The sequence below is a fragment of the Rana temporaria genome, chromosome 3 (assembly GCF_905171775.1).
Source record: "Rana temporaria chromosome 3, aRanTem1.1, whole genome shotgun sequence".
Lineage (NCBI taxonomy): Eukaryota > Metazoa > Chordata > Amphibia > Anura > Ranidae > Rana > Rana temporaria.
In genome coordinates this window covers 389655073-389682574 of record NC_053491.1, presented here as the reverse complement: position 1 = coordinate 389682574, position 27502 = coordinate 389655073, and the positions used below count along the sequence as shown (strand labels likewise).

At 41.7% G+C, this 27502-nt stretch overlaps 1 protein-coding gene across 2 annotated transcripts in view; it reads right to left on the bottom strand.

Annotated features, from left to right (window-relative positions):
• The window catches only part of WNT7B (Wnt family member 7B), a 196633-nt gene that overhangs the window by 144032 nt on the left and 25099 nt on the right, over positions 1 to 27502 (bottom strand). Inside the window, exon 1 of one of the 2 annotated variants that reach the window (XM_040345787.1) lies at positions 25329 to 25814. The exons of the other annotated variant lie outside the window; for it this stretch is intronic. Coding sequence (XP_040201721.1) covers positions 25329 to 25411 — 83 coding nt within the window. The 5' untranslated portion in view covers positions 25412 to 25814. Of the gene's footprint in view, positions 1 to 25328; positions 25815 to 27502 lie in introns of those variants that run through there. 2 annotated transcript variants of the gene reach the window in all.

The window sequence follows — 27502 nt, the reverse complement described above, 5'->3', positions numbered from 1 at the left end:
AGCTAAAAATTGTAATGCTTAAACTTCAGATTTAAAAGAGAGCTCCAAGCAAATATATAATATGTCTCACTTCTAAAGTGACAAAATAAGGTTTGAAGTCTAACCTGATGACATTTAGTTTGATTATTTAAAATCATCATGAAGTGACAGCCTTCAAAGTCATCTACATTTCTCTTTCACCATTGGCTTACAAAGTGAAGTCTACCATTAAAAACCATTAGCAACACTTCAGAGTCTATTTTAAAAAAATTTGCATAGCTGTCCCTCCACTGCATGTACATTCCCTCAAATTAACAAGTAAGAATAGGCAAGATCAAATGTTTGTAGGGTGAGGAGGAGTGAGCTCTTTCTCTGATTCAACCCCTCATGCCGTGTACACACGACCGTTTTTCGGGTTTTAAAAAATTAAGTTTTTTTTTATGTCCTTAAAAACTATCGTGTGTGGGCTTCAGAGCATTTTTTAGGATCTGAAAAACGGGCAAAACATTTTTCAAACATGCTCTATTTTTTCACAACGTTTTTAACGTTGTCGTTTTTCGGGTAAAAAATGGTCGTGTGTGGGCTTTAACGACGTGAAAAATCCGTGCATGCTCAGAAGCAAGTTATGAGATGGCAGCGCTCGTTTTGGTAAAACTACCGTTCGTAATGGAGTAAGCACATTCATCACGCTGTAACAGACAGAAAAGCGCAAATCGTCTTTTACTAACACGAAATCAGCAAAAGCTGGAAAGGTAAATATTAATTTTATGTTTAACAGGGTGATGTGACTGAGTCTCTCCGGCGCCCCCCCCCCCCACCTCTGGCCACAAGCGGTATTGCATGCCATAGAAGTAAATGTGGAACAAATTATCTTTGTTTCCATTGACTTCTATGGGGAAACTCGCTTTGATATGCGAGTGCTTTGGATTACAGGCATTCTCCTGGAACAGATTATGCTCATAATCCAAGGTTCCACCGTATTGCATCTTGTTTGAATAGAGGGGGTATACGGGGCAAATCAAGCAACTAATATAGAAGACAACCTCTGTGTATTTCCAACTTCTCTTATTTGTTCCCTTTTGGTCTATTAAATATACCACTGGAATTGTTCTGTACTGATTGGTAACAGTATATTGTTCAACACTAACTCTGAGGACTGCAGAATCACACCCTTTTTGGTTATGAACAATAGGAGAGGAGCAGGGTTCCATTGTCCCATCTTGTTTCTGTTGTCCTGATACAGAAGGGTGAGTGACTGGATGTGTGTTACTGGCAGGATCAACAGATGAAAAGGGAAGAATGCTTGAAAAAATAGAAAACGAATCCATCACATCTAAGGACTGGTAAGCTATTACATTTTGGGTTTAGATGCAATTTAATGTGTCCCTCCTGTGTGATGACAAAGCTGCAGGGCCATGGACTCTGTGTGTGACAGCACTGATTGGCCAGTGCTGTCACATGGAGTAAGTCACATGTTTCTTCATACGCAGAAGTACTGGTATTTTCTACATGGAGTGGCAGGGGAGTGACAGAAAGGTAAAATTTGCTGCTGGGGTTTGATGGATTAAAACCGGGGGCTCAAACTGGCATGCCCTCCAGCTGTTGCAAAACTACAAGTCCCATGAGGCATTGCAAGGTTGACAGTTGCAAGCATGACTCCCATAGGCAGAGGCAGGATCGGACTTGTAGTTTTGCAACAGCTGGAGGGCCACCAGTTTAATACCCCGGATTAAAACATCCCTGTTGCTCTGTCCTAAATGGCTAAAGCACAGGTTTTCAAGGCTTGCTGCTGAACCCTCCAGGGTGGTAAGGAGCCAGGGGCCTTTTCTGGGACTACAGCTTCCAGATGAATTGTTGCCCGCCCTTGCCCACACAAGAGGCTTCTTATTATATGCCTCCATCCAATTGGCTAAACGCATGTTAGAAAAAAAAACTGCCAATACCTTTTGTTTTTAGACACGTTACTTCTCAATGTGCTTTTACATGCAAATTAACCCATTACACTGAGAATTTAGTGTGAATATTAATGTGGGGAACGGTTCAAGCTGCGATCTGTAACAGATTCTCCGGCATAGAATTCACAGTGTAGGCCAATTGCCAGTTACAGTGAAATTAGGAAGTCTGTTTTATCAAAAGTTTAAAAAAAAATCCTGGAGTAAGAGATACAGGCAGGAAACAGGATAATAAAAAAAAATGTGGATTTTTATTGGAGGAAATAAATATTGGTATTTTGACTGATGAAAATCTAAGCATTTCATACAACGACCCCTGTGTATGTGGGTAATGAATTGTTACATATGAGGGTTTATGAGCCACAAATATCAGTTATATAATTCTGTAAATTTACCGCTTTGCTGGGAATGTAGGCCGTGTTCACACTGGTGGCTTTTTGCCACGCTAAAACACACCTTCCCAGCGCAGCAAAAGTGCATGTAGAGTCCTACTTGCTGCATATTTAGTGCTCCGCTCGAAAAATGCACCATCCGTAATAGTCAATGGAAACGCACCACAAATGCACCGCATTTTGAGTCTTATTTCCCCCCAGGTGACCGAGGATGAAAACGCCTTCAAAATGCATGTAAAAAGCATTATGATTTGCGTTACATTTCAACACAACACATTAAAGCGGGGGTTCACCCTATAAAAAAAAAAATTAGGCATAGTAGCGCGAGCTACAGTATGCCTGTCTTAATTGTTTTATCCCCGTACTCACTGTCGTACATAGAAGATTCCGACTGCCCACGGGGAATGGGCGTTCCAATCCAGACGGAAGGTGATTGACGGCAGGCTCTGGCGCGTCACGCTTCTCCGGAAATAGCCGAAATAGGCTTGGCTCTTCACGGCGGCTGCACATAGTCTGTGCGCAGGCGCCGTGAAGAGCCGAGACCTACTCCGGCTGTCTTCGGGGAGCGTGACATGCCAGAGCCGGCCGTCAATCACCCTCCCTCTTGAAAGGAACGCCCATTCCCCGCGGGCAGTCGGAATCTTCTATGTACGATTACACAGTGAGTACGGGGATAAAAAAATTAAGACAGGCATACTGTAGCTCGCGCTACTATGCCTAATTTTATGCTAAAAGGTTGTTCTGCAGGGTGAACCACCGCTTTAAATGCGCCAAAACCCAACAATTTTTTTTATAAAAACAACGTGCCCCTAAAGACATTGATAAGCCCGGAGCAGGAGGACGTTGCTTGCGAACTGTAGAGATGGACAGTAGAGGAGGTGTGTGGGGCTGTAACATGTCTTAGGGCTCATTTACACTTGTGGTTTGGGACTGCGTATTTTTATCACCTCCAACCTCTCCCCCTTAAAGTGGTAGTAAAATAAATGTAAAAAATCCGCTGACAGGCAGGGCTTTTATAACAGAAGAGATCATAGAGGTCTCTTCTGTCATAAATCTCCCCCCTGCCTTTCAGCGGGTAATGTGATTTAAGCCGCACATGCGCAGCTCAGACCACATTTACAGCCCTCTCTGCATGCCGCAGCAATGTGACTCTCTTGCGCATGCGTGGGAGTGATGTCACCACTGCCTGGCCATTCAAGCGGCCGAAGATTCTGAAGACCGGGCGAAGGTGGAAGAGCCAAGGGGTGCCGTGACAGCGCAGCACTGGGGGGGCTCCAGTTTTTAGGTAAGTCTGTTATAATGTACTAGTATGCAGTGGTGCATACTAGTATTTTATGACTTAAACCTGCCGGGTGACTTATTTTTTAGCTTGCTATCCTGACTTGAGGGCACGATACGTTGCATCAGCAAAAATTCCCTGCTTGTACATGTAACACTCCCCTCCCCCCAGACTGACAATGCTGCTGTCCAAAGTGAATTTGATCGGAAGCTCCCAATCGCAATGTGCATAAAGAGCGGCTTGTGACAGCTTAGTTACCGTGCTGAGAGCCCAATGTGAACGCGTTCTCGGCAGAGAAAAGCCATTCCCAATAGAAGCATGTGTTTGGCGACTCGCTATTAAAGCCCACCTGCCCAGGTTAACCACTATAGCTGTATATTTCTTTTGCGACTACCATAACACACTGCCCATGAGCAACCCAAAAAAAATCCTCCTGCTCCTAACAATGGTAGTGATGCCACATATGTGTATATTATGTATTCCTACCTAAAATACACTAACCCTGACCTTTGACACTGACAATGACCTTTGACCCTAACCTTAATCTTAAAGCAGCTAATACATGAGTCATCTTTTCTTCGTTCAACTCCTGGGTTGATTCCCCCATCTATACACTCAATGAGCTGAGCTATTGTATTCTGACAGTTGGAAGACTTCCCCGCCGCCAGAATATCGAGCAGGGAAAATCTAATCGGGTGGTTGTACAGAAGTTGATTAATAGATCGCCTTCTGTACAAACACCCTGCCCATACTTGGATCAAAATTCGACCAGTCCCTGCTGACTCGCACCAATTTCCTCTTAAAGCGGAGTTCCACCCAAAAATGGAACTTCCGCTTATCGGAATCCAACCCCCTCCACATTTGGCACCTTTCAGGGGGAGGGGGAGCAGATACCTGTCTAAGCCAGGTATTTGCTTACACTTTCGGGCATAGATTGCCGCAGTAGCTGCGGATATCTACGCCATGTGCGGCCCTTCCTCTGTCCCCTCCCGCTGTCTTCTGGGAGACAACATGTCCCAGAAGACAGCAGGGACCAGTGAGGAAGCATAGTATGACTCACGCATGCGCAGAAGGGAACCAGGTTGTGAAGCCGCAAGGCTTCACTTTCTGATTCCCTTACCGAAGATGGCGGCGCCTCTACCCGAGAGCCGAGGGACAGATTGGCTTCGGGTGCCGACATTGTGTGTGCCCTGCACAGGTAAGTGTCCATATTTTAAAAGTCAGCAGCTGCAGTATTTATAGCTGCTGACTTTAAAAAAAAATTACCAGCACTTCTTCTCTATTCAAGAGGGGAAAAAAACAAAAGAGTGGGCTGTTCAGTGACTGATCAATGTGATAGCCAATCAGAGGCTATCACAGCCATTAGGTGAAGGAAACCTGGAACTTCCAGTTCCTAATCATTAGTACATAGCCCGTGGCTCTCACCAAACACAGGTACTAATATACTTCCACTTTCATGAGGCCTATGCGCATATACCAGGGGTCAAGTCCTGCGGGAATGCGTGGGAACGGAGTCCCTGCACTTTTTTCACAGCAGGAACGCAGTTCCCTTTGCAGGACTAGAGCAGCCGAGCCGCCTGAGCCAATCCTTCACTAAGCGGCGATGCCCAGCTCGAGTCACTGTCAGGGGCAGGCGAACCTTAGTAATCCTTTGTGTTCTTTCTAAATCCTGCGATAACTTGCGGCAGACCTCCGCAATGTCTCCTGGGAACAATAACAAAAGCTCCCAGGAGACATTGCGGCATCGAGGAAGTGACGGAACACCCGCACACTACCCGATGAATCCATATACAGGAAGCGGCCAGTAGCATAAAGGATTACTAAGGTACAGTGGATCGAAAAAACATGCGGTTTAGTAATTATGCATATGAGCGTATAATTTATTTATTTTTTGGTGGGGGAGTGGATCTTGGGTGGGAGTTCCCACACGTTTTTCCCCAGGACTTGACCCCTGGCATATACAGTATGTGTACTGTTGGTGGGAAGGGGTAAAAATATGGACCTAATAACAAATACATAAGTACTATGTATCCAAAAATGTATATGTGTATAACTCAAGCCATAAACTAGACAATACAATTGTACTATACCATCTATATGGCAGCATCTCAGTTGTGGGGTTCAGGATCACTGTCTTTTTTTAAGCAATTGTGTTCCTCTGAAAAACATCCGAAGGCCAATTCTCATGTCTATGCTGCTGATGGCGATACATTAATACACGCACATTGTTGTGCGTTATATTATTGCATCCCATTCATTTCAATGAGCTGCCATTGCAACAAAAAATGACTAAAAGTAAGACGTTCTATCTTTGCCTGAAGCACGCACCATAACGCCCAGTAATGTGTTACCATGCTTTGTGATATGCTGTAATGTGTGTGTGCACATTGAAAGTGCATTGTCTAGACTTAATGGGTTGGGTACTATTAAAAAATGTATGGCATAGCAAAGCACTTTTGTTGGATTGTGTATTTATGTGCGTTACAACAACACATCGCAGCCATAGGTCCACATGGGCCAATAAAGAAGCATCGTAATATCAGTCCGGTGGCCATTGGAGTTGATTTACTAAAGGCAAATCCACTTTGCACTACAAGTGCACTTGGAAGTGCAGTCGCTGTAGATCTGAGGGGAAGATCTGAAATGACAGGAAGCTGATTTCTATCATCCAATCATGTACCAGCAAAAATGCTGTTTTTTATTTTCCTTGCCGGGCCCCTCAGATTTACAGCGACTGCACTTCCAAGTGCATTTGCAGGGCACTTGTAGTGCACAGTGGCTTTGCCTTTAGTGAATCAACACGTCAGTGTTGTAACGTTTTCCCCACTGGTCACTCTGCTTGCAACCACCGACATCACTACAGGACACAATCGTGCCATAGGGGTCATGGGGAGGAACGACAACACCAGCAGTGGGCATCTATCTCAAACATCTCTAAGGCCTCGTACACACGACAGAGGAACTCGTCGTAAATGAAACATCGTTTTCCTCGGCGAGTTCCTTGTTAGGCCCCGTACACACGACCGAACAAGTTTGCTGAAGCTGGTCCGCGGACCAGTTTCAGCAGACATGTTCGGTCGTCTGTACAGCCGAGCGGACAGGATTCCAGCGTACATTTGCCCGCCAGACCGTTTTCGCTCGTCAAATGTTTCTAAACTTGCTTAGAAACATGCCCGCTGGAATCCTGTCCGTCGGACATGTTCGGTCGTCTGTACAGACTTACCGTACCTGTCCGAGCGGCCGCCATCCCTCGCATGCGTCGAATGACTTTGACGCATGCGTGGAAGCATTGAACTGCCAGGGCCGCGCACGTCGCCGCGTCATCGTTGCGGCGACGGCGCGGCCTCGTCACCGCGTATCGTGTATGCGCGGATTTCTGTATGATGGTGTGTACAGCCATCATACAGAAATCTCCGGGCGGGCATGTACGCTGAAAACGGTCCGGCGGACCGTTTTCATCGTACATGTTTGCCCGTCTGTACGAGGCCTTAGGCTTGTGGAGAAACTTGACAAGCTTTCTTTGCATACACACTGTCAAGACCAAATCTCGTTGTTCTCAAACGCGGTGACGTACAACACATACAATGGCAGGGGAAGTTCGATTCCACTGGCACAACCCTTGGGGCTGCTTTTGCTAATCTCATGTTACTGCGTGTTAAGTAAAAGTTTGGTAAGAGACGATTTGCACTTTTCAGTCTGTTACAGCGTGACAAATGTGTTATCTCCATTACAAACGCTACTTTTACCGAAGGTGCGCTCCCATCTCATACTTTATTCTGAGCATGTGCGGGTTTCTAAGCATACACACGAACGTGTTTCTCGTTGAAAACCAGCCCGACGAGGAACGCGACGAGGAAATTTAGACTTTCTTGTCGAGTTCCTCGACAGTTTTCTCGATGAAAAACATACACACGACCGTTTTCCTCTGCAAAAAAGCTCTGCCACCAAGTTTCTTGATGGATTCTGTTGAGGAAAACGGTCGTGTGTACGAGGCCTCAGTGTGCAGAATCAACAGCAAAGTTTCAGCACAAAGCCTGCTGGACAGGTAAGTTTACAACCTTGTACAAAAGGCTGCCTGAAATGTTGTAAAATAGTGACAGGGTCACTTTAAAAGAGGACATTGCAGCCGGCTGCCTATGCCCAACATGCATTGGCCTTGTAACGAAAAGACCTTGAATAATAACGCAATTTCATCCGTGGGTTTATGCAGTCATTCACTTGTAATTCCTTCAGCAACAGCCCTCTGGTATCCCTGCTTCCCGTTCCAGCCTTCCAAACATATAATTATATCACACGGCCAGGGTAACCACGAGCATCGCAGCATCTGGTATGCGGTCGAAAACTTTTGTTTCAAATCTGAACTATTTATAGGGAGCAAAATTTTTCAGGATAGTAATTTCCTATACGGTTTTATGAAAATAGGGCTGCATTTATATAAAAGAGAATAAAATATTCCAATTATTATAAATGTTGTTTTTCAGGAGCCAAGCCCAGGTCCTCTTATGCAGATGGTGACCCCCAAAAAAAGCGCACGTCTGTTCAACTCATTGAAACTGTCCCATAAAATGACTAAACCTAACATAACCTTGTTCTGTAAAGTTGAGTCCAATTTTTTTTTTTTAAAGCGTGAACGGAGAAAGCTATATGCACGTCATTGGGACAAGAATGGCAAACAGGCTTCTTCAAATGATCATTTAACTTTCCACTTATCAAATCTCCATTACATGTGGCTACAAGTTTAAAGGCTATTCCACCTTTCTGACCATGCTTCATGTTACACCCATATTTAGGCCCCATGCACACGGACGCTTAGCAGCTTCTGCATGTTGAGGCGTAAAATCCGTTATGCTGTCTGGCACCCAGGAAGCTGCACCTGCCACATATAGACACCAATAAAAGCAAATGGCTGTACGTGGCCGTGCTCGGGTAAAAGCTAATGTCTTCTTGGGATTTTTTATGAAAAAGTATTCGGGGAAAAGCGCAATGCATACCTGCACAGGTAAACGCAGAAGCCATCTGTGTTTACCTGAGCATGACTGCATACAGCCATTCACATGTGTGGCTCCACATGTGTCAGGGGTTTTACACGTCAGTACGCAGGAGCTGCTAAGCGTCTGTGTGCATAAGGCCTTAGTTGTTGGAATATGGCGCCATTCTGCAGCCCTCACCCTTAGCCTGCCCCCTCTTACCTAAATCCTAGGGTTCTTCTTCGCTGGCCTCCCCAGGCAGGCACTTTTTCTGAAACCCTGTTTGTACTTCTCTTTATATCCCACCATCAAATTCCACAGAACATTAAAGGACTACGCAATGTTACGATTAAAAAAATAAAGGTAGCACCTGGTAGACCGTGGCAATCACAGAGGTCAGACGTTTCTTGTAGTTGGCCACCAGGCTTGCACACATCTCAGGAGGGATTTTGTCAAACTCCTCTTTGCAGATACTCTCCAAGTCATTAGAGTTTCGATGCTGACGTTTGGTAGTCTGAACCTTCAGCTCCCTCCACATATTTTCTATGGAATTAAGGTCTGAAGACTGGCTAGACCACTTCAGGACCTTAATGTGCTTCATTCTTGAGCCACTCCTTTGTTGCCATGGCCATATGTTTGGGTAATTTCCATGTTGGAATACTCATCCACAACCCATTTTTAATGCCCTGGTTGAGGGAAGGAGGTTCCCACCCAATATTTGAGGGTATATGGCCCCGTCCATCGTCCATTTGATGCAGTGAAGTTGTCCTGTCCCCTTAGTAGAAAAACACCCCCAAAGCATAATGTTTCCACCTCCATGTTTGACGGTGGCGATGGGGTTCTTGGGGTCATAGGCAGCATTCCTTCTCTTCCAAACATGGCGAGTTGAGTTGATGCCGAGCTTGATTTTGGTCTCATGTGGCCACAACACTTTCACCCAGTTCTCCTCTGAATCATTCAGATGTTCATTAACAAACTTTAGACGGGCCTGTACATGTGCTTTCTTGAGCAGGGGGACCTTGCGGGCGCGGCAGGATTTCAGTCCTTTACGACTTGGTGTGTTACCAATTGTTTTCTTGGTGACTATGGTCCCAGCTGCCTTGAGATCATTGACAAGATTCTCCTGTGTAGCTCTGGGCTAATTCCTCACCATTCTCATGATCATTGAAACTCCACGAGGTAAGATCTTGCATGGAGACCCAGACCTAGGGAGCGTGACAGTTATTTTGTGTTTCTTCCATTTGCGAATAATTGCATCAATTGTTGTCACCCTCTCACCAAGCTGCTTGGTGATGGTCTTGTACCCCATTCCAGCCTTCCAGCCTACCTTTTTCACCCTGACATCCTTGGACAGCACTTTGGTCTTGGCCATGGTGGAGAGATTGGAATCTGATTGATTGTTTCTGTGTACAGGTATCTTTTATACAGGTAATAAGCTGAGATTGGGAGCACTCCCTTTAAGAGAGTTCTCCTAATCTAAGCTTGTTACCTGTATAGAAGACACCTGGAAGCCAGAAATCTTGCTAATTGATAGGAAAACAAATACTTATTTCACTCATTAAAATGCAAATCAATTTATACATTTTTTGAAATGCGTTTTTCTGGAAATTGTTGTTGATTTGCTGTCTCTCACTGTTAAAAAAATACCATTAACATTATAGACTGATCATTTCTTTGTCAGTGGACAAATGTCCAAAATCAGCAGGGGATCAAATACTTTTTCCCCTCACTGTACCTGCCAAATTATATACATTTCTGTCTGTCCAGTCCTAAAGTTTACAAAGCTCTGCCACACAGAGCAACCCTGTCTGGCAGAGCAATAGACCTGATTTTACTCTGATACAGTTAAAGTGGTTGTAAATAGTGTTGAGCAGAATATGCCATATTCGATTTCGCGATATATCTCGAATATATATTCGAATATTCGAGATATATTCGCTAAATTCGAATATTCGTGATATTTTATCGAAATTAAATGATTGCGATTTTTCGCTATTGCGAATGCGAAAATAATTGCGATTTTTTGATAACTGCGGTAGGAGCACTCTGATTGGCTCAGAATATTCGTGATATTTTATCGAAATATCGCAACATGCGAATGCGATATTTATTGCGCAATTTCGAGAAATGCTGGAGGAGCGCTCTGATTGGCTCAGAATATTCGTGATATTTTATCGAAATATCGCAACATGCGAATGCGATATTTATTGCGCAATTTCGACAAATGCTGTAGGAGCACTCTGATTGGCTCAGAATATTCGTGATATTTTACAATACAAAATAATTGCGAATATTCGGCAAATGCGGAAGGAGCACTCTGATTGGCTCAGAATATTCTTGATATTTTACAATACAAAATAATTGCGAATATTCGGCAAATGCGGAAGGAGCACTCTGATTGGCTCAGAATATTCTTGATATTTTACAATACAAAATAATTGCGAATATTCGGCAAATGCGGAAGGAGCACTCTGATTGGCTCAGAATATTCTTGATATTTTACAATACAAAATAATTGCGAATATTCGGCAAATGCGGAAGGAGCACTCTGATTGGCTCAGAATATTCGTGATATTTTACAATAGAAAATAAAAAGTGTTTTGCATTGGTGGTGATTCTTTACTCTATCCATCTGTCACAGCCATTTGTCAATCAAACACCTTGAAGATTGAACACGTTCATGCTGCATGCTTTGGACTTTTTTTCACTTCACATATCAAAGACATTTTTATGAAAGATTATTTTTCTATTATTGGGACTATATTTCTTTATATATTTGTTTCACTGTGTATTTCACAAGTTATTTGCGCTTGCTTATTTTATAATTTGCCCACATGTCTTGTCACTAGACATATTTTTTATTCTTGTAGAGCGACTCCATTTTCTGTCTTGTATTAATTTATGTTGTATAACATTTTTGAGTTGCTGCTGTATTCTCCCCTTTTTTAAGGTATGCGCAATTTTTTCCTTCTTACAAAAAATAATAATATCAAACATACAAATATTCATAACATACACATACACAAAGCCCCCCCCTTTTGCATCAGAGACAATCAGAGTTCTCCTACCACAGTTATCGAAAATTCGCAATCATTTTCGCATTCGCAATAGCGAAAAATCGCAATTTTTTTTTTTCAATTTGGCAACATAAAAGGATCGCCTCAGCTTAGCTACTCGGCCCAGGGTCTCTAATCATACCAGCAATGCTTTTAGACGTCGATAGGATGTGATCTGTTTTAAAAATCAAATTGAAAAAATGCGAATATTCGGAATTGCGAATATTCACCGCGAAATTCGAAATATAGCGCGATTTCTCGAATATGCTATATTCGAGTCGAATATTCGCAATGCGAATATTCGTGAGCAACACTAGTTGTAAACCCTTACAGACCATTTTTTCCTACAGGTAAGCCTATAATAAGGCTTACCTGTAGGTACTGAAAATATTTTCTAAAGCTTTACGGTTTAGAAGAGATTTACCATGCGCACTGAAGAAAGGGCACAATCGCGCCGTGACCGTCAGCTTCCACGTGCATTCGCGGGAATGACGTCACACAACTCCGGTCAGTAACAGAGCCAGAGTCCACGGCCCAGGAAGGAAGAGTGTTGAAGATGGATACTTTCTGCAGCGTGGACAGCGCGGGCTTCCTTTTGCAGGTAAGTGGCACATACAGGCATACCCCGCTTTAAGTACACTCACTTTACATACACTCGCGAGTAAGGACATACCTGCGATTGTATGTAAAGTGCCTTACAAGTACTGTACGGACATTTTGCAGCCGCAGAAGAAGGAGCTGAAGCTCCGAGAGCATACCCCACCCAGTGTGCCCCTGACACCCCCACTACAGCCCCTGAGACCTCAACTACAGCTCTTGACACCCCCACTACAGTACCTGACCCCCCACTACACCCTAGAAGTGAAAAGGGGTATTGTTTCACTTTAACCCCCTTAGCGGTAAACCCGAGCGTGACTCGGGGTGGATTTTTTATGCTAAGTCACGCTCGGGGTAGATGTGCAGAGCGTGCAGCGGTGCGGCTTACCTTTCGCAGCATCCACAGACAAGTTACTCACCTTGTCCCTGGATCCTGCGATGCCTCCCTGCTGTGTGAGCGAGCAGGTCCTCCTCGCTCGATTCACAGTCTCCCCGTGTGCCGCCGATCTCCGTTCCCTGCGACGTTACGACGCACGGGGGCGGAGAATGGCGCCAAATTCAAAAAAGTAAACAAACACTATACATACAGTATATTGTAATCTTATAGATTACAGTACTGTATGTAAAAAATACACACCCCCTTGTCCCTAGTGGTCTGCCCTGTGTCCTACATGTACTTTTATATAATAAAAACTGTTCTTTCTGCCTGCAAACTGTAGATTGTCCCAAAGTGTCCCTTTATGTCAAAAATGGTTTTAGATCAGCTAGAAAACAGTGATAATAAATTATAATCACTTGCAGAATTGTGCGATAGCGATTTGTGGGGAAATTCGTCATAAAAAAATAAAAGTAATGACAGCGGCAATTCTGCAACTGAGCAAATTTCAGTGTTTTTGAGTTGATTACATTATTGAATCATTTTTATTATAATTATATTATTATTTGTTATAATTATTTATAATTATTTATTATATTATAATTTTGTTTTTAAAAAAAAATCATACCTGGGATGCCTACAAGACTCTTGTTTGGTCAGATTTAAGTGAGTTATTCCTAAGAATTACAGGCCTACAGTATAAAACGCCAAATTTCCTTGCAAAATAATTGTACCGCTTTTGGTACGTAATTCCAGACAGAATCATACCGCCAGGGAGGTTAAGTACATTTTCGTTTTACATACATGCTCTGGTCCCGTTGTGTACTTAAAAGTGGGGTATGCCTTGTAATAGGCTAGTATGCGATTACTTTGCAGGCTTTGCAGTAAATGAAAGAGGAAGTAAAACCGTTGTCCTCTGTTTAACCTATCGTGTGTACGAAGCCTAATGCCGCGTACACACTATCACTTTATGTGATGAAAAAAAACGACACTTTCTGTGAAGTAAAAAATGACGTTTTTGAAACTTCAATTTTCAAAGACGAAGTTGCCTACACACCATCGTTTTCTCACAATGATCTTGCAAAGTGAGGTTACGTTCCACCACGTTTTACCATTGAAGCTCGCTTCATAAGTAGCTTCTGGGCATGCGTGGATGAAAAAACGTCTTAGAAAACGACGTTTTTTGCTACACACGGTCAATTTCTGTGAAGTAAAAAGTGCACTTTTGAAAAACGACACATAAAATTGAAGCATGCTTCAATTTTTTTTGGTCGTTTTTTACAAGACATAAAACGACGTTTTCCCCCACACACAGTCAATTAAAGTGACGTTTTTAAAAACGTCATTTTTTTTCATCACATAAAGTGATGGTGTGTACGCGGCATAAGGCCTCATGCACACTGGACATTAAAAACAACACTTTTAGGAGCATTTGACTTTCTGCCTCTAAGTGCCCCTAAATGTTATCCTATGTGTTCATGAACACATAGGTGTTTACAGCTATTTAGAGGCAGGGGCGTTTAGAGACAACAGAAAAAAATCCACTTCCAGTGCGTTCCAGAGCAGCAGCATTTTGGCAGAAAAAAAAAGGTTTGACGCTCCTAAATGCGTATAAACACGTGTAAACACGTCTAATGTGTGTTGACGCTTTTTAGGTGTTTTTATCGCTTTAGCATTATTTAATTTCAATGGACAGAATAAATTTCATTTGATTTGACTCCTTCGATGATGACAACTATTAGGGCTTGAAAGATAGGGTTAATCTGTAAAAAATACTTCAAGTCGGCTCTATCTCCAAATACCTCCTTATGGTATAATACCCAGTTGCCCAATTTAGGTTCTATTCTAAATGTAGGAGCCTGGGCTAAGTTAAATGTAAAAAACATAGATCAGGTGATGCATCAGGGAAGGGTGTTATCCTTTGCGAAATTGTCTGAAAATTTTAATATTCCAGAGAGTTTATTTTCGTTGTATGCAGCTTTACTCGTGCTCTTCGAGGTACATTTTTCCAAGGCTCATCTCAGCTGATAGAGTCGGAGTTGGAACAAGTATTGAGAGTGGGATGTTCCAAAAAAAATTATTTCAAGTCTATATGTTCACCTTATTTCCGTGTCGCTACATGATATCGGAAGGCTCCGGACAAAATGGCTGAGAGACATTCCGGAGTTAGATGAAGAGGAATGAGAGGATATATGGGGGTTCCCTTTTCAGGTATTGGTCTCTCATCCAAATCTACTTATACAATTTCAAATAATTCATAGGGCATATTATATGCCATATAGATTACATAAAATGAGCCCACTGCATTCTCAGGAGTGTTGGAGATGTGGAGGGTCCCCAGGGGATTTTTGTCACGTTTTTTGGACCTGTCCCACTATTATCACATTTTGGACAGAGGTTTTAGTAATTGCTGAAATTACATTGGTTGCTCTGAAACAAAATATGGAGATCTGTTTGTTAGGGATAGTGAACAATACTATCCCCATATTTACAAAAAGAACACAAATAAGTTTGTTAATTTTTTGAGCTAGAAGGGAATTACATTATGTTGAAAAAAGCCAGCTCCCCATTCGTTGGCCATTTGGAAGTATTTAGTAAATAGTAAATTACCATTGTTTGAAGATACATATTTTAATAGAACAACGAAAGGGTATGGTCTATGGTTAGCGGAGACTACAACCGGATTAGAACAGTCTATGAGGTAAATATAAGGGGTATTAAAGATAATTGATAAGGATAAATGAGAGCATTTCTTTTTTTCAATATCAGACTATATACAGTAGTCTAAGTCATGGAGTGATTTTGAAAAAATTGAGCCGATAATTATGCGAACCACACCATAATATTGGTTTTATTGGGTATAGGTAAAGTTCTTATTATCTTTTTCTGTATATGTTTAAGAATTTTCTGTATTGAGGTTTTTGCGAGAGCTTACCTTAGTTAGGTGATTAAATGTGTTTGTTTTTATATGTATTGTGAAATACAGTACTTCAATAAAGTGAATTATTGAAAAAAAGTTTTTTCAGTGTGCAGCTCCACCCTCAGCTCCCCCTAATAATTAATAGTTATGCAAGTCCAGTCTCGATCCAGCGATGTGCATGAGAGTAGCAGCTCTCCCAGGTCTCTCCTTCCTCATTGAAAGCCATTGGCTGCCACTGCTGTCAATCACAGCCAGTGAGGAGGGAGCGGGGGGGGGGGGGAGCCCCGATCTGTGTGTTTAATGGACACACAGAGGCAGCATCCACACGAGTGAGCAAGCATCCACGAGTGTCCCCATAGCAAGCAGCTCGCTCTAGGGGCACTCAGCAAGGGGGGGGGGTCAGGAATGTTGGGGGGGGACCCGAGAAAAGAAAGAAGGATCAGGGCTGCTCTGTGCAAAACTATTGCACAAAGCAGGTAAGTATGAAGCCTCGTACACACGACCGAGGAACTCGACGGGCGAAACACATCGTTTTCCTCGTCGAGTTCCTTGTTAGGCTGTCGAGGAACTCGACAAGGCAAGTTTCTCCATTCCCGTCAAGGAAAAAGAAGACATGCTCTCTTTTTGGCTCGACGGGATCCTCGACAGTTTCCTCGTCAAAAAATGTACACATGACCGGTTTCCTCGGCAAAAAAAAAAATCCCAGCAAGTTTCTTGCTGTTTTTTGCAGAGAAACTCGGTCGTGTGTACGAGGCCTTACATGTTTGTTTTTGTTGGTTTGTTTTAACAGCTATTGACCAGAGCTTGTTATTAGCTTTTATTGCATGCTATAAGCACTTTGATATGCTGCTGTTGATTTCTATGGGTCTTCCAATGCTCTAATCACTGAAAAAATTCAGTGCTGAAATGGGAACAGGCATTATTTTATGGGCGGGAAGTTAGATAAAGACATTTTGGCGTGTTACAACACGTGAGTTACAATGTAGTGGTGTAAATGGTCGTGTTTTCAGAGTTCCGCAATGGTTAAAAAAACAATCACTAGAAAATTCCGAACATTTGCTCCAGAAGCCTAATTCAGTATTGGCAGTGTGTCAGACGTAGGAGACAGGTCACGCCATATATATTTTCTTGTGAAGGTTAGATGCTGTTTGGCAGTTGACTAGGTTTTTGGCGTCTTCTTTGACTCTGAGCCACATTTGAAGTCAACGTCAACACTGAGCAATAAGGATGAAGAAACTGCCAAAGATTTATTTGCCTTTAACTAATACACAACAGACACTACTAAATTTGACAATGTTCTACTCTTTTTTCCTAACACTGACAGATTTAACCATTGCTATCATAATCCTGTAGCATCCACAGAAAACTTTTAGTGTGGTGGAAAAGGAATGAAGGGGACTGATCGATCATAAATGGTATTCAAACTCAGATGTTGAAGTAAAACGACTTTAACAGTCTCACTATAGATGGATACATAAGGGATAATAAATGAATTAAAGTACTCAAATTTCGCACCACATGACCAAAATACTGGGCTTTTCATTACATGTCTTCTGTTAAGGGGCAAGATCAATACATCTCAACTCTCATCCACCCCTTCAGAAGAGATCACAATGCCTAGGCTGTTGTTACTGTGAGCAGCACTGAAAGCAAATTAAACTGAAGCTGTATTTTCTCCACAGAAAGTATTTCAGCCCTCCTGTTCTTCCTTATTCACGCCACTGCCAACATCTGAGTACAGGCCCACTTTGATGACCTTACTGGTTTTCCCAAAGAAACATACTGGGGTTGAATTACTAACACTGGAGACTGCAACATCCGGTGCAACTGTGTATGGTAGCCAATAAGCTTCTAACTTCAGTTTGTTCAATTAAGCTTTGGCAAAAAAAAAAAACTGGAATGTGATTGGTTGACATGCACAGCTGCACCAGATTTTGCACTCCGCAGTTTTAGTAAATCAACCCCATAGTGTATTCAGTCAAAAATATTGTTGAAGACAGGGACAAATGACAAAGGCATCTTGGGTAATGAGGGATAATTTATTGAGTCATTTTCAGCCTTGCTTGTGAAGTCTGCTTAAAGGATTTGTAAAGGAAGAAAAAAATGTTGCCTAAAATTAATGTCTGCAAGGTAGACAGACAGAATAGTGTAATGATTCTGTTAAAAAACTAGTAAATACTTATTAAATTCCTTCATCTATATCACCTCCGGCATTCTAGTTTCTGTTCTCTCATTCACTTCCTGGTTTGCATCGCTCGTTCATGTAAGAACTACATTTCCCAGTATGAATTGCGGCACACCCAGTAATTCACACCTCCTTGAAGTCTCTAACACGTAGAGAGCGTCCTGCCGCACAGATGTAGTTCCCAGGAGGGGGTGAGCATGTCAATGACCACCGCAGTAAAGCCTCCCTTCATGGTGGTCAGTAAAATCAGACAAGCAGGAAGTGAACAGAACAGAGAAGAAATAGAGCAACTTCTGAGCAAAAACGAACAATGAGGAAGTGAAAAGAGGAATGTCTGCAGGTAAAGGATGCTTACTGTATTATGAAAAAAAAATTCCTTTACAACCCCTCTAAAATAACCAATCACGTTCAGCAGTATTTAAAAGAAAAGTTTGAAGTTGGGTTTTTTCCTGAATCACACTTACCTAGGTGGATATAGCATCAGTCCAACTCTGCATCTATCCCACGGCGCCTCTAACACTGAGAACCGAGCGATTGAACACCAATCTCTCAGTTCTCACAGCTCCGTGAGTAGAGAGCTGCAGACGGTCATTCACAGCTCTCTGCTCTTCTCCCTCCCCGCTCATAGGAGAAGCCCAGCCAAATGAGCTTTGGCTGCACATCTCCTTTAAAAACAAAGTTGAACCCTTATGCCCCATTGGGTTGATTTACTAAAACTGGAGAGTGCAACATCTTGTGCAGCTGTGCATGGTAGCCAAATTAACCACAACTGAAGTGGGTCTAGAACAGTCCATAGAGGATTTAATTTTTCATTCAACCAGAAAGTTAAACAAAAAGAATGACTTGATTTCCCCATTTGATGTGGATGGGGGAATTCTCCGGCTGTGCCTTTTATTCCGACAGCGAGGAGACTTCACTGCCATCAGAATTTATTGATTAGCACTGCCAGGTATAGCCAGCGGCGATGATCAAGCAGAAAAACTCAGGGTGGTTGTACAAAAGTAAATCTGTAGATCAAAGGAAAATACGAAAACTGCGCTATAAACCAACATGTGAAAAAGAAACTGTGGAAAGTAACTTGAATGAAAAAATATGTAAAGATATGAATACCACACTAAGTGCATAAGTGGGAATATAAACCATATAATATATGACATAAAGAGTCCAATTGCTGACAATGGAAATGGCAGAAGAAAGTCCTAATAAGTGTCAGACAAAAATGAGTCCATAATAGTGAAAACATGAAAAGAAGCCTGTGATGGCACCAATATCAAACGTGCACCTACACCAGATGTACAAGCCTGCTTACCAGAACACAAGCTAGGTAAGCCTGGAAATCAACCACACTCTTGGCTGGTATTGGTCGTACGACAGGGAGATGAACACTGGTAATCCGAATGGATGCAGACCAGTCACCTCGATCTCAGCGGCTGGAGGGTGAATGAAAGTAATCCGAGCGAGTAGAAACGATCACCTCAATCACGAAAGATGTCTCATACAGTACCAAGGGAAGAAATACTCACATAGCATAATATTGTATGCACAGAGTTTAATGTAAAAAGGAGTCAGATATACTTACAAAAGCATCTGAATACAATCACAATTAAAAACAAAGAGCCAGCCGGCAAGCGGACACCCGTCCTACTCGCTCGGATTACTTCCATTCACCCTCCAGCCGCTGAGATCGAGGTGACCGGTCTGCATCCGTTCGGTTACCAGTGTTCATCTCCCTGTCGTACGACCAATACCAGCCGAGAGTGTGGTTGATTTCCAGGCTTACATAGCCTGTGTTCTGGTAAGCAGGCTTGTACATCTGGTGTAGGTGCACGTTTGATATTGGTGTCATCACAGGCTTCTTTTCACGTTATCACAATTATGGACTCATTTTTGTCTGACACTTATCAGGACTTTCTGCCGCCATTTCCATTGTCGGCAATTGGACTCTTTATGTCATATATTATATGGTTTATATTCCCACTTATGCACTTAGTGTGGTATTCATATCTTTACATATTGTTTTATTCAAGTTACTTTCCACAGTTTCTTTTTCACATGTTGGTTTATACCGCAGTTTTCGTATTTTCCTTTGTCTAATTATTTGCGTTGTCTCACATTTTTTCACTGCTGCTTTACATTTTTATTATTGCACTTGCTGGTAGGCCAGATGCATTTTCAATATTATATATCTATCATCAAATGTTTTATTGTGTTTAGTCACCACTAGGGAGCGTGGTATTTTTCCTTTTTTCTGTTTTGCCATTTATTGAAATCTGTAGATCAACCTCTGCACAGCCACCCTGCCCCTACATGGATCGAAATTTGGGCCCTGCTGAAGTGGCCAAATTTGTATCCATCTATAGCAGGCTTAAAGCGGGAGTTCACCCTAAAAAAAAAATGTAAGATTAGATTCATGCTCATTTTGTCAAGGGGAATCGGGTAGTTTTTTTTAAAAACGAAGCAGTACTTACCGTTTTAGAGAGCAATCTTCTCCGTTCCTTCTTGATTGACAGTCTTCCGACAGGCTTCCGACGGTCTATCGCATCTATCGCGTCACGAGTAGCCGAAAGAAGACGAACGTCGGTGCGGCTCTATACGGCGCCTGCGCACCGACGTTCAGCTATTTCCGGAAAATCGTGACGCGATAGATGCGACCGTCGGAAGCCTGTCAGAAGACTGTCAATCAAGAAGCAACGCCCAGTCCCGCAGCCCATACCCGTAACTGGCGGAGAAGATGTATCTCTAAAACGGTAAGTACGACTTTGATTTAAAAAAAACTACCCGATTCCCCTAGACAAAATGAGCATGAATCTAATCTTAAAAATTGTAATTTCCGGGTGAACCTCCACTTTAAGTCTAGTTCAAAGATGACCCACCTTAATGTATTCAGAAACAAGTGCCACCAGGCCTTGAAGCCTTTCCCATTGGCCAATCCTTTTTTCTAGATAAAGTAGGGAAGGGTTAAAACCTTAACGTGAAAATAAATATTTCCAAAGAAAGGAACATTCCATCCTAGTGAGTTGTAACCAAAACAGGTGTGTTCTAATTGAAAGATTTTTCCCTTGATTTCCCTTTTGGGAAAATTTAAATTTTTCATCACTTTCTGTTCCAGTGGCAATGGTCCCCAGGATAAAGAATGAATAACACTAACGAGGACACAGACAGCAAAAAAACATTTTGCTACTATAACCTAATCCAAAAAAAAAAACGTGCTTTAGAAACACTTGAGCAACTGAGGGCCTTAAATCTGTAAAAAAAAATGATAATGCTGTGAAATCTAATTTGTTCCAATGGCTTATTTGCCAGTTCGTGAATTGCATTCCCCAGCAGAGCTACAGGGCAGTAAATCATGAGAAATTTACAACTGCAGAACTTATGATATGAAGTGTATACGGCAGGCCAATATTTTTTACCTATCATATGAAGGGAAAATACTGGAGTTAAGCTACCAGAACAGTACATAATGGTCACTTATGGTAGCTAAGTAAATAAGGTGTATCCATGTTCACCTCAATCATCCAACCAAGCCATGCAAAAAACTTTTTTTGACTATTTAGTCAATTTGCTGATTCATTCACTAAGTTGGTCTGCTTTAGTAAATTGACCACTTGCCATCTAAAGTTGCACTATAGTTGTCAGCCAGCAGATACTTGTCAAACTACTTCTCATAGATACATACTTGTCATTTTCTGATGCAATGTGTCATGTTAAGCAATATGTCACCATTGTGTAGTATATAAAATACTGTCAATAATAACAATATGACATAATAGTAACATCAACAGCAATATAATAAAATAAAAAAATCAGACAGACTTACAAAAATAAATAAAAAATGTTCGAATGCATCAATTATGATTATGTCACCATTTTGAAATCAACATATTTGCCTTTTTGTATGCATTATATTCACAATTTAGGAAGGAATATGTATGGCCCCGTACACACGGCCGAGGAACTCGACGTGCCAAACACATCGAGTTCCTCGAGAGCTCCCATAGAACAACGAGGAAATAGAGAACGTGTTCTCTATTTCCTCGTCGAGCTCCTTGTCGGCTTCCTCGGCCGAAAGTGTACACACGGCCGGGTTTTTCGGCAGAATTCAGCCAGAAACTCGGTCGGAAGCTGAATTCTGCCGAGGAAACTGGTCGTGTGTAAGGGGCCTCTGACTTATATAATTAAGAAGCATTTTTGTAATTCTGTTGACCAATGAAATAAAATACAGGTTGAGACCAGAACCAGGTGCCAGCCTATGTGGAATAAACATTTATTAATCCTGGTACTGGCATGTGTCTTTAATATATTTCCTAGTTGTAACGTGTGTGACCACAATGCACGGTAACATGCTTTACTGTGTTGCAATGCCATTCATTTTTTATGTCAGTCCACCGCACTAAGACAATGCATTTGCGTTGAATTACAAAAATGGATCGCATTTGATTCTCAGCACATTAAGATGCGTTTGCAGTCCATTCATTTCAATGGGCTGCCTAATTCAACATATGTTAATTTACTGTAAATATCTAAATAGGCCCTTAAAATAAAGTTTCTCATATTCTGATTTGATATTTGATATTTAAATTGTATCTACCCCCCCCCCTCCCCCAAAAAAAAATGAAATACGCTGTAGCTTTCAGTCCCTAAGTGGCTACACCAACTTCCTCCACTGTATTTGAGGTGGGAGCCATGGTTGCCACCCAAACTGAACTCAAAAGGGCTGTAAATGTTCGTTTTTTATTATTATTTTTATTTTCTAAATAGGTTCCTTTAGAGCTGGTTCACACTTCCGCGGCACGACTTCGGGGGCGACTCTGCAAGTCATCCTGAAGACGACTTCAGAGGCGACCTGCAAAACGACTTCTGTATAGAAGTCAATGCAGGTCGCCCCGAGCCGCCCCCGAAGTCGTGCAAGAACCTTTTTCTAAGTCGGAACGACTTGCGTCGCTCCTATTAGAACGGTTCCATTGCATTGAATGGGACGCGACTCATCAGGCGGCTGAGCCACCTGACGAGTCGCCCCAGTGTGAACCGGCTCTTAAGCTAGTGCATTGTTGGTTCACTTACCTTTTCTTTCGATTTCCTTTCTAAATGTTTTTTTTTCTTTGTCTGAATTTCTCACTTCCTGTTCCTCCTCAGTAAGCTTGCCCCCATCATCCAAGCTGTTCCGTGAATACAGTATCTCCCTGCAGGGAAGTAGTCCCAAGGGAGGGAGCGAGCCAGAACAGCTCAGATGATGGGGGCAAGCTTACTGAGGAGGAACAGGAAGTGATAAATCCAGACAAAGAAAAAAAAACATTTAGAAGGGAAATGGAAGGAAAGGGTAAGTGAACCAACAATGCACTAGCTTAAAGGAACCTATTTAGAAAAAAAAAAAAAAGAACCTTTACAACCCCTTTAGAACAGGTTTAAAACAGGGTTTGGAGATTAGCAGTTTACAGAAGGAAGATAACTTTGTTTGTGCTTTCAGTTCAGCTCATAAGAAGTGACAAGGGCAATGCATTTGTCAGGATTAACAGAGTATTTGATGAAAATGCAGCTACTACAGTACATCTAAGGACTGGTAAGCTATAATATATTATATTTTTGATCTTGGGTTTAGATACACTTTAAATGAGCACCAGTTTGTGGTCTGCTAACAAATAAAGGTTAGCCATATAAAATGGGTTCCAGTTTGACATATCAATCACCTATTTTCTCCATGCTGTGTGAGCCGCCATCACTGCTTATCGGCATTAGAGCAATGACTGTAGCAGCAGACGATTGGGTAAAATGTTCTGGCTCAATGGTCATCTGTAACAACGATACTGCTGACCTTTTACAGAGATCTGCAACTCACTGCACCAACATTACCTTATGTATGTAATCACGCCCAGTAAATCAAAATACCAAAAAAAAAAAAAATATACAGTTTCTGCAAAGCCAAAAATAAATAACTTAAAATATGCAACATTGATTATACCTTGGCACAAAAACAGTAGAAATAGCATCTCTGCGTTATCCAACAAAAACATGATTGACCCAACCACAAGACAACTTCCGTAACCAACCACCAGTGACTCAACATTAACACATCAGCTTCATCTGGCATCTACATAGGTAATTGCAGGAACACTTTGCTGCTCAGCCAATGTAAGTGTGTCATGTGGACTACATCAGTTTCTCTACTTAATTTGGTGCATCTCATCTTTAAGAGCCAATCACATTTTTGATTGTCCTGACTTTGCATGTAAATTTGTCCAGACTGTAAAGAACAATACATTTCATAACTGTTGTGCGAGTCTAACCATACTGTACCTGCACAGATGTATGGATTTTAAAATTTGGTAATTTAAAAAAAAAAAAAGTAAATTTGTAAACTACTGGGCTATATAAATCTTATATAATAATTAATGGCGCTATATAGATCGTATATAAAATGCATGGCTCTATATGAATCCTAAATAATAATTCATGACGCTATATAAATCCTAAATAAAATTCATGGCACAGTATACGTCCTAAATAAAATTCATGGCACAATATAAATCCTAAATAATAATTCATAGCGCTATATAAATCCTATATAATAATTCATGGCACTATATAAATCCTAAATAATAATTCATGGCCCTATATAAATCCTATATAAAATTCATGGCACAATATAAATCCTAAATAATAATTCATAGCGCTATATAAATCCTATATAAAATTCATGGCACAATATAAATCCTAAATAATAATTCATAGTGCTATATAAATCCTATATAATAATTAATGACGCTATATAAATCCTATATAAAATTCAGGGCACTATATAAATCCAAAATAATAATTTGTATCACTATATAGAGCCTATACAATAATTCATGTCGCTATATAAACCCTATATAAAAATGAATGGCGCTATATAAATCCTTTACAATAATTCATGGTGCTTTATAAGTCCTATATAAAAATGAATGGCGCTATATAAATCATAAACAATCATGGCGCTATATAAATCCTATATAAAAATTAATGGCGCTATATAAATCCTATATAATAATTCATGACGCTATACAAATCCTATATAATAATTAATGGCCCTGTACAAATCCTGTATAATATTAACAATAATTAATTAGGCAAAGCTTTATTCTTGACTCATTTCGCTTATCTCTTATAACCACATTTTTTTTAGCTGCTTTGTGATTAGTCATTACAAGTCAATCAATATCAATATTTTAGAACATAACCATCTAGCGCAAAATAACAAGGGTTAAATGGTGCCATAACCCATAAAAATTTCCAGAAAAAAAATAATCCAAGGACAAGTCTATCAGACTTGGGACTGTCCCTGGAAATCAGGAGCACGTTGGCAGTCGGAAACATGGACTCACACCCTCCCGTCAGCATCTAGACACTTCTTTTCCCATTCATTCAAAATGACTCTAGCCTGCTAAGAATAGATTCTTACATAACACAATTAACAAAAAAATAAATAAAAATACAAGTGTGATCGCCCTGCACACGCCACTTTGCACCGCAAACTTTCAAAGCTACAAGGATTCGTTGGAGCACTGGAAAACGCCCCCCCCCCCCCCCACCAATAGCCAACCCTTCGTTTACACCTGCTAGAAGAAACAAAGTAAAAAAAAAGGACTTACAGGTAACTGCCACTGGTAAGGATGAGGAATATCTGGGGGTAATATACTGACAGTAATACACTTCGTGATGAGAGCAGAATCATGACTGGAGGTCTCTCCCAGAAAAAAAAGGTCCTTTAAGTCCTGTTAAGGGCCCCCCCAAAAAATCCTTCTCCCCTCCCCAGGTGTGTGAGGGTGCTAGGGGTTCACGTCTCCTGGCTTGGGTTCTCCTTAACGCACAAAAGTCTGAAGAAAAAAAAGTTTTCTAAACTTCCAAAAAGTTTTTTTTTTTGGTTAAAGCCCCCAGTAAGCTGCGTGAGCTTTTGCCTCGGGCTGTGAATGTGAGCCTGTCATGTCTCAGTGGTTTCAAGTCCACAGGCTCTGATCTGTGATGATGGTTTAAAGGATTTGGATGGCAGTGTGCAGCCCATCTCATGTCCCTCTCCCTCTCTCCCTCTCTCTCTTCTGTCTTTCTGGCTTTCAGGAGCCTGTGAGCTGCCATTGGGTAGAATGGGGCTGCAGTCCGCCTACTTGTTTTTTAGAAAGAGGATAAAAAAAAAAGAGGGGGGGGGTGACAATAGAGGGGGGGGGCAGAGATGCGGCTTCTGTATTCAGTAGTGGTGGCTGGGATCCTGCCATCCCATGTGAATGTCCCAGCAGCTGTCCTCAGCTCAATGGTTGGATTGGGCACAACAATATAACAAGGACACCTTCCAGGCTTCTGTCCCATTGCATTAACCCCCCAGCAGCTGTCAGGGGTCACAAGTTGTCGGGATTGTCCCTGGAAAAGGTTGTCCCTGGTAGAATCCCCGGCTTTATTTATTTATTACAGGTATTTATATAGTGCTGACTATTTACGGAGAGCTTTACCCGCTGTACATTCACAGCAGTCACTGCTCTCAAGGAGCTTGCAATCTAATCTCATATACTTTCATACACAGATTAGGACCAATTTAAAGCGGGAGTTCACCCATAAAACAATTTTTACCCTTAGATTGATGCTCATTTTGTCTAGGGGAATCGGCTAGTTGTTTTAAAATCGAAGCTGTACTTACCGTTGTAGAGAGCGATCTTCTCCGCCGCTTCCGGGTATGGGTCTTCGGGACTGGGCGTTCCTTCTTGATTGACAGTCTTCCGACAGGCTTCCGACGGTCGCATCCATCGCGTCACGAGTAGCCGAAAGAAGCCGAACGTCGGTGCGGCTCTATACTGCGCCTGCGCACCAACGTTCGTCTACTTTCGGAAAATCGTGACGTGATGGATGCGACCGTCGGAAGCCTGTCGGAAGACTGTCAATCAAAATAGGAACGCCCAGTCCCGCAGCCCATACCCGGAAGCGGCGGAGAAGATCGCTCTCTACAACGTTAAGTACAGCTTCGATTTTAAAACAACAAGCCGATTCCCCTAGACAAAATGAGCAGGAATCTAAGGTTAAAAAATGTTATTTCCGGGTGAACCTCCACTTTAAGCAGGAGCCAATTAACCTACCAGCATGTCTTTGGAGTGTGGAAGGAAACTGGAGTACCCAGAGGAAACCCACACAGACAGAACAGGCAAACCTCATAGACATTGGTCAGTAGCTCAATAAGAGCTCATTTACACTTGCGGTTGGGGATGCAAAAAATAGGTGACCGAACAGCAATGCTAACATATCACCACCTCACTGCCTGTCAAATGTCTCTGAAAAGTGATCCAGCAGGAATTGCTTTACAGAGAGGCAACAAGGACTGCAACACATACAGGGAGTGCAGAATTATTAGGCAAGTTTTATTTTTGAGGATTCATTTTATTATTGAACAACAACCATGTTCTCAATGAACCCAAAAAACTCATCAATATCAAAGCTGAATATTTTTGGAAGTAGTTTTTAGTTTGTTTTTAGTTTTAGCTATTTTAGGGGGATATCTGTGTGTGCAGGTGACTATTACTGTGCATAATTATTAGGCAACTTAACAAAAAAAAAAATATACCCATTTCAATTATTTATTTTTACCAGTGAAACCAATATAACATCTCAACATTCACAAATATAAATTTCTGACATTCAAAAACAAAACAAAAACAAATCAGTGACCAATATAGCCACCTTTCTTTGCAAGGACACTCAAAAGCCTGCCATCCATGGATTCTGTCATTGTTTTGATCTGTTCACCATCAACATTGCGTGCAGCAGCAACCACAGCCTCCCAGACACT